Below are 8,863 nucleotides of genomic sequence, written 5' to 3' on the forward strand. Positions count from 1 at the left end.
AAATATATTGATATTTGTAAAGACAACGATATGGCTACGAGGACAGCTAGCTTAATAAGCTAAAGACCCACTGGCTATTGTAGCTAGCGTCATATCGTAATAAAATCGCTTTCTAAAAAATATTTGGTATGTAGGTATCACCCAGCTATAGATTTGTAGATATTTTGTAGTTAGCTACAAAGGTAAGGAATGTAGCTAGAGACACATTGCCACAAAATCGCTCTAAAATTGCTATAAAACAGCTGTTTAAAGTTCAATTGCTATCATAATTATAATAGACTCAACACTAAAAATCTAATTTTTAAAGTTGTTGAAGACTTTAGGAAAAAATAAAATAAGAAAAAAAATTGCTTGAAAATCGCTTTAAAGCTAGGTAGTCTCTCGTTATTATTCGTCTATATTCTCTAATATGTCGTCATGTCAAAATGTTAGGTTGAAACACAATGATAAATTATTAAAAACAGAAAAATTAAAAGAAAAGTTAGAAAAAAATTGCTACAAAAACACCTGAAAAATTATTTTATTTTCATATAGGTTTTTTGATAAAATAAACTTTATATGAAAATAAAATAATTTCTTTTCTTTTTTGTTTATTCACGATTTTTGATAAAAGCAAGATGTTTTTTCGTGGTGAAACATAAGATCTAAAGCAGGAATTGTGCATGTAATTTGGAATATCACAAATTATGTTCAGTGTTGAAAGAAACAACACTGATGGTGTTAATATTAGTTGAGATATTTGAGTATTCTAAATTACCTGCGTTATTCCAAATATGCTGCTCTTCATCTATTATGAAATTTTTTATGTGTTTGCTTCTAATATAATAAATATTATTTCAGTTAGTTTATTGGATCCAGTAAAACCTGGCATAGCTCTGAAAAAGAAAATGAAGATAAATTGCCATTACATTAACCCTGACACATCTTTAAAAAGAAAAGCATTACTTTATGAGTTATGTCCAAATTATAGAAATAAAGAGTTTTTAAAAAAATCCAACAATGTAGCACAAGTAATAAGAAACAATGCAAACAAATCATTTGTCGAACAGAAACGAGCTTTCATAGAAGCCGTCAATGAAATGGCTAGAGCTGCTGGACACCTACCAACTCTGCAATTGCAATAATAAAATAATAATCGGACACTTAACAGCTCCCAATCGAATAATGATAAAGTACTTAAAAACTATAAACTTTGAAGTAATAACTAAAAAGTAGCGATGGAATATTAGCATCCAATAAATGAATATATATATATATATATATATATATATATATATATATATATATATATATATATATATATATATATATATATATATATATATATATATGTATATATATATATATATGTATATATATATATATATATATATATATATATATATATATATATATATGTATATATATGTATGTATGTATGTATGTATGTAAGTATGTATATATGTATGTAAGTATGCATGCATGCATGTATGTATGTATGTATGTATGTATGTATGTATGTATGTATGTATGTATGTATGAATGTATGTATGTATGTATGTATGTATGTATGTATGTATGTATGTATGTATGTATGTATGTATGTATGTATGAATGTATGTATGTATGTATGTATGATGTATGTATGTATGTATGTATGTATGTATGTATGTATGTATGTATGTATGTATGTATGTATGTATGTATGTATGTATGTATGTATGTATGTATGTATGTATGTATGTATGTATGTATGTATGTATGTATGTATGTATGTATGTATGTATGTATGTATGTATGTATGTATGTATGTATGTATGTATGTATGTATGTATGTATGTATGTATGTATGTATGTATGTATGTATGTATGTATGTATGTATGTATGTATGTATGTATGTATGTATGTATGTATGTATGTATGTATGTATGTATGTATGTATGTATGTATGTATGTATGTATGTATGTATGTATGTATGTATGTATGTAAGTGTGTATGCATGTATATATATATAATTTTTGAAACAATTTTTCTTCGGTTTTTAATTTAAACAACAACAACAAAAAGAAACGCCTAAAGACTTAATACACGAAAGTGTATTCTTATTTTGTTAAATTGATTTAAGATATAACTTTGTATATGAAGAGTATTAAAAAGCATATCTTGATTTGTAATTCGTAGTATAGTTTGGAAAGGATTCATGAATGAAAATTCTGTGGTTTTATTGTCCTGTCTTTAAAATATCTTTTAAATAACCTTTATAAGCCTTGTCTTTAAAATATTTGATGTAAATTTATCTTGTGCATATTATTTTTATTTATATATATCTTGTGCATACTAAGTTTACGCTTTTTATTTAAACAAAATTTTTCAAAATCTTATATTAGCTCATTGATATAAAAATTTTGTTAAAATTGTTTTTTTCAATGATGTGCCAACTAATATCGTAACAACTTACCTTCAAAAGGGGTAATTTGGAACGCTTTTTTTTTTCTTTTAGGAAATCTATAATACATCTATTTTACATCTATAATATTTATTCCACATATTATAACTTTTGCCTTAATACCTACATAACCTATATACAATTATATAAGGCTATATATAAAAAAAAAAAGCAACAAAATTAAAAGATTTAGTTTGGATGATTTTTGAACAAAATTTTTTTCGTTTTCTTATTGTGATAAAATTTTTAAAAAACCGAGACAACTAAAAAATATTTTTAAAAACTTTCCGCAAACTTTTTATTTTAAACTTGTATTTTAAAGACGCATAGTAACGCACATTGCTTTATTAGTTATAGAAATAAAACACATTTTTAATTCAAAACCTTGAAACTTTAATTTGGTAAAAATGGGAGATCGTTATTGAGCCAATAAATAAATTGTATCAAAATTGATGACGAATTGATTAATGTCTTAATTAATTGGTGTGGCGAAAGTAAAATCAGATTTGGTTGAACAGATTTAGCTGTGCCGCCATTTTATTGATGAAGGAGAAGGTTTCAGAGAAGCTTTATTATTATAAATACAACTCAAAGAGAATAAGGATAACAACACGTCATCACAATCTTTTCATAGAGCCTCTTTATAAAAACTTAAATATTATATCGTTTGGTATAAAACTCATAGTAAGAGATTGAATAAATTTAAAAATATATTAACTAGAAAGGTTTTTCTTAAAATACATTCAAACTAAACGAAAGGAATAAAAAAAAAAAGATAAGGGAAAATTATCTAAAATATTATTAGACTTATAAATTTTTTTTATTTGAAACCTAAATATAATTAAAAACTTCACCATGTATTTGTTTTCTATATGACAGACGTTTCAAATTTTTTTTTAATAAGCATTTCATAACAATATTTAAAATACAAATCTATAATAATAAAAAAATATACATATAATGATCGTTATTAAAAAATAAAAGAACGCGGGGACTCGTCGTCGAGTACCGCTAAGAAACGCTCGTGTTAAAGTTTATAAGATATTTACAAGATAAAAGATAAGTAACGAAGTAAGAAACTTAAAATATTCCGTTATAAATACAAGATGCGTTATATCAATTATATATGTAGATTGCATTTATTAATGATACATATACAGTTTTTATAAATTCATGGTAAAATAGAGGGTAAAAAGGAAGATCACTAAAAAATATCAGAAGTATATTGTTAAATTTTCGATTGTTAAAAATGAGCTCTTTAAGCTTTCATTTAAAAGAAAAGTAGTTACTTTGATGAATAAAATCCTCAGTAAAATTTTTTTAAACTATCATATCCCATAAGAATGGTCCCCGATAATCAATACAGAATTTAAAACAATTTGTTTGAAAAATTGGCTGCTTAATAACATTATCATTGCGTAAAATATATTTACTTTTATCTTTTGATGAATACAAATTATGGAATGAAATCGTTGATGAATTGGTTTTACATTTAAACATAAAACAAAGAATGTTAAAAATATCAAGCTCATATATATACAATTGGTTTTTACATATGTATACATTAATATACTTGTATAAATATTCTTAAATAAAAACGTATTGGTATTTAACTTGTTAATGGATAAAAATAATAAAATGGATAAAAATAAAAATACTGATAAAAACGAAATGCAATCAAACACAGAAGCTACAGAAATATCTGTGAAATTAGTTCGTGAAATATTCTCTGAGATTTTTAAGAAACAACAAAAAGACATTCTTAAACTTATAAGTGGAAATTTAAAAATTGCAAATGACAGAATCGATGGACTTTTGAAAGAAATTAAAGAAGTTAAAGAAACGTGCAAAGCTTTGCAAGCTGAAAGTAATTTGAGGAAATTTGAAATGGGAAAAATAAATGACAGACTCTCAAAATTAGAACAGACTCAAAAAGATATTGAAAACAGTATCACTTTTACACAAGATACACAGGAAGAAAAAATTAATAAAATTGAAGAAAAAATTGTTACAAAAGTAGCATTTAATGCGGAAGAAAAAAATAACCTGTGACAACTGGAAGATCGACTGAGAAGAAATAATTTGCGTCTCGAAGGAATAGCAGAAAGTGAAAATGAAAGTTAGAATGTATCTGAAGAAAAAGTTCTTAATATCTTTGAAAACAATCTAAATGTAAGTGGCGTAGTTATTGAAAGGGCACATAGAACCGGAAAAACTGGGCTAAGCAAACCTAGATCAATCGTGATAAAACTCCTGAACTATAAAGATAAAATTAGCATATTAAAGAATTCAAAAAAGTTAAAAGGAACAGGAATATTTATAAATGAGGACTACTCCTTGGATACCCTAACCATACGGAAAAATCTCTTTGAAGAAATGCGAACTCACAGGAACAACGGTAAATATTTCTGTTGTTATTTATGATAAATTAGTAGTTAAAGATTTTTAAAAATCACATAAGAATGCTTAAAGTATATTTATTTATTATATTTTTATGTCTTAAATAATATTTTTAGTTTTTATTGTTAAAATGACGGAAGCCAACAGTTTTAATGTTTTTGACATATCAGAAAGGAAAAACGCACTAAACCGAATTAATGACGATGATAAAAACATGAACTTTTTTGACGAAATTTCAGTAGATACGACTTATTACAATGTTAAACATGCTCTTAATTCTTCATCATCTTATTTTTCATTATTACATATAAACATCAGAAGCATAAATAAAAACTTTGAAAAGTTAAAATTGATGTTAAATAATATAAGTAACAAGTTTAGTATTATCTGTCTGACAGAAACTTGGTGTCATCGAGACGCAATAAATTCTAACTTTCAATTATCAGGGTATAAACCTATTCATCAACCGAGAGAAAACGGCAATGGCGGGGCGTATCTATTTTCGTCCAAAACTCATTGGTTTTTAAACATGTTGAAAACCTCAAAGTAAATGACGCTGATTGTGAGTCATTAACTATTGAAATAATTAATAAAACAAATAAAAATACATTTATAACTGTAATATGTAGACCGCCAAACGGTAATTACAATCAATTTGAAAATCACTTAAACTATTTGCTACCAAAGCTTATTTAAAAAAATGTTTACTTATTAGGTGATTTTAATTTGAATTTATTGAATAATAAAGCTAATAACCAAGTCGTGAATTTTATAAATACACTTTTGCAATACTTTTCCCCATGATTAATAAGCCAACACGTGTGACTAAAACAACTGCATCTATTATTGATAATATTATTACTAATAATTACACAAGGACTAAAATCCAAAGTGGTATTATTAAAACAGATTTAACTGATCGTTTTCCAGTTTTTCTGATAATAAATTCTACAACCCTTAAGAATAAAATAAAAACAAAAACAGTATACGTAAGGAAAATAAATAATGAATCAATCGCCACGTTTCGTGATCACTTACATGAAGTAAACTGGGAACTATTAACTGATTGCAATGACGTTAATGATGGCAATTTTTTTATTTGCATGTTTACAAGACAATACGAAAAGGCCTTTCCAAAAATAAAAAAAATTGTTAATTCTAAAAATTTGTCAAGTCCGTGGATGACGAGAGGACTTATTAAGTCGTCAAAAGGAAACAAAAACTTTACCAAAAATTTTTTTAAAAAAATAACTATAAAAATGAAATAAAATACAAAAAATATAAAAACTCTTTTGAAAAATTAAAAAAGCAATCCAAAAAAAATTACTACTCTTCGTTACTTAATAAAACATTTGGAAATGCAAGGAAAACATGGAATGTAATTAAAGAAATAACAGGAGTGGGAATTGTGAAAAGTGATAATCTTCCAAAAAGATTGCAAAGAGATGATAATAGAGGAGATGCTTTTGTTAATAAAAAAATTGCTGAAACATTTAATAGCTTTTTTATAAATATAGGAAAAAAGCTTGCCGGTGCAATTCCTGAGGGAAAAAAATCATTTAAATTTTTTTTGAAAAAATCTGATTCCTTCATGGAGGAGTCGGAGCTTTTAATTGATGAACTTCGACTAGCAATTAGTATGCTGAAAACAAATAAAAGTGCGGCTCTGGATAAAGTTAACCCTGATGTTGTAAAAGTGGTCTCAGATATTATAGAGAAACCTCTTTTTAAAGTTTTTTATCTTTCCCTAAAAAACGGCATTTTTCCTGACCAACTAAAATTAGCAAAAATAATTCCGATATACAAAGGCGGTGATGACTCAATAAAATCTAACTACAGACCAATTTCCATACTTTCTTGTTTTTCCAAAATACTAGAGCGTATTATGCACAACAGACTGTACAATTATCTTTAAAACAACATTCTTTATCATAAACAGTTTGGATTTCGCAACAACCATTCCACGGAACAAATTTATAGATAACATTGTAAAATGTGTAAAATGACGAAAATAAAATTAAAAAAAAAAAAAAAAAGATAGATTGGTAGTTAGACATATCCATTGTAGAACTTTTCTTAAATATTGGAATGAGTTTGGCAACTTTGAAAGCATCTGGGAATAAACCGTTTTGAAATGAGTTATTTATAATAATACTGAGAGTTTTAGAAATTATGTCTGAAATAAGTTTAAGAAGGAATGTAGGAAGGCTATTAGGATCTTTTTAGATGTATCAAAAGCATTTGATACTGTCAACCACAAGATTCTTACTTATAAACTACGAAATTATGGAGTAGTTCACTCCAACTTAAAGTGGCTGCAACGTTATTTACAAAATCGTAAACAAGGAGTACCATTTGACTTAACATGTTCCCCATTTGAATCAATAAGTTGCGGAGTTCCCCAAGGATCAATACTTAGACCTCTGTTGTTTTTAACTTATATTAATGATATTTATTTGTCTTCAAAAATACTTAATTATATTATTTTTGTTGATGACAATAATGTTTCCTTTTCTGATTCAAATTTAAAAAATATATTTTACATTGTAAACACAGAATTAATATATCTTAATGAGTGGTTTATAGCAAATAAACTTTCATTAAATATTGAAAAAACAAAATATATTTTGTTTGCTTAACCATCTTAATCTGAGAACCTTCAACTTAAATTACCTGAACTAACAATTAACAATATTAAAATACGAAAGTGCCGAGCCGTTACTCAAGGAAATAAACGCTCTAAACGTATAGGAACTGAATATATACCATAACTTGTTATTTATGTTTAAACTTCAAAATGAAATGATTCCAAAATATTTTTTTTACAGTTTCACTCGAATTATTCATAAATATGAAACAAGACACTCAATGAGTAATTACTGCATCCCACTAACATCACCCCAAAAATCTGACTTCTCGACTATATGCCGGGAACCACGCTTGTGGAATTCAGTTCTTCACGAAAATATGAAAAAAATAAAATCTATTGATACATTTAAAAGAGCTATAAAAAAATACTTACTAAATTTAAATATTACTGTTTAACTATTACTAATTTAAATATTAAATATTACATTCTCTCGTTTTTTATAAAAACTGAAATAATTTTGTATTTTTTATTTTTAATGTATTTTATTTATTTTTAATATTGAATATGTATACGCATATGTATCGATTTGTAATTTTTTTTTTTTTTTAATATTGTTTTGAATATGTATACGAATATGTACTGATTTGTAATTTTTAAAAATTTTTAAAAATTTTTTTAACTTTTTTTCCTTTCTTTTTTAACTTTATTTATTTTTTTTATTATTTTTTTTATTTTTATATATATATTTTTTTTAATTTCTTTTTTAACTTGAAATTCTTTTTTAACCTTTAAATTTTTTTTCTCAAACTTATTAATTTCACTCTTTTATATAATATTGGAAGATGTAATATTTTTTGTATTTTTCTGTATTTCACGAAGGGGCTTGATGATAAGACATTGTGACTTCTACTTGCCCCAGTCAGCTTGTAATTATATATATTTATTTAAATTTATAGATAATATTGTAAAATGTGTAGAATGACCAAATAAATAATAATCTTATCTTATCTTATAGATATAAGGGGTGTCTAGAGGGCCAGAGGGGGTATGGCACAACATCGTAACCTTAAAAAAATACAAGATTTTCATCCGAAAGAGTGTTTTTCTGATAAAATTTGTTACCTCTGTACACAAAAAGTTATATACAGAGTTAACAAATTTTGCCTCGCCCAACGCCCTACCTCCCCCCTCCTCGAGTCTTCTCCATCCTAAAAAAAAATTTTAAAAGAGATTTGAAAAAAGGTTTCAATTGAGTTTATTGAAAAATAAAAATTAGTATACAAGAATATTTTACTACATTAGTTAGTGGAGGGGCGTGTACCATTACTAACACCCCCCCCCCCCCTCCTTCTTATTCAAACTTAAAAAAAATGTCAATAGAAATTTAAAAACGTTTTTAAATTGCGTTTGTTCAAAAAGAGAGACATAACTTTACAAATCTTACCA

At 25.8% G+C, this 8,863-nt stretch overlaps 2 protein-coding genes across 2 annotated transcripts in view; both read left to right on the forward strand.

Moving 5' to 3' along the window:
* LOC124813496 (uncharacterized) overlaps positions 1-1,236 on the forward strand; it is a 30,281-nt gene extending 29,045 nt beyond the window's left edge. Inside the window, exon 6 of the mRNA XM_065810646.1 lies at positions 841-1,236. Within this exon, the coding sequence (XP_065666718.1) occupies positions 841-1,124 (284 nt within the window). The 3' untranslated portion in view covers positions 1,125-1,236. The remainder of the gene's footprint in view (positions 1-840) is intronic.
* Positions 1,237-4,803: 3,567 nt separating this feature from the next.
* Positions 4,804-6,742, forward strand: LOC136086955 (uncharacterized). The gene is made up of 3 exons (XM_065809456.1): positions 4,804-4,825; positions 4,944-5,065; positions 6,137-6,742. The coding sequence occupies exons 1-3, from the start codon at positions 4,804-4,806 to the stop codon at positions 6,740-6,742; spliced, it is 750 nt and encodes a 249-aa protein (XP_065665528.1).
* Positions 6,743-8,863: the final 2,121 nt, after the last annotated feature.

Source organism: Hydra vulgaris, chromosome 11 (genome assembly GCF_038396675.1).
Source record: "Hydra vulgaris chromosome 11, alternate assembly HydraT2T_AEP".
In the NCBI taxonomy this organism is placed as follows: Eukaryota; Metazoa; Cnidaria; class Hydrozoa; order Anthoathecata; family Hydridae; genus Hydra; species Hydra vulgaris.

Coding starts and splice junctions, on each gene's coding strand:
- LOC136086955 (XM_065809456.1), top strand. CDS start 4,804: ATGCGAACTCACAGGAACAACG. Junction 4,826..4,943: donor GCGAACTCACAGGAACAACG/GTAAATATTTCT, acceptor TAATATTTTTAG/TTTTTATTGTTAAAATGACG. Junction 5,066..6,136: donor ACTTTTTTGACGAAATTTCA/GTAGATACGACT, acceptor AAATTAAAAAAG/CAATCCAAAAAAAATTACTA.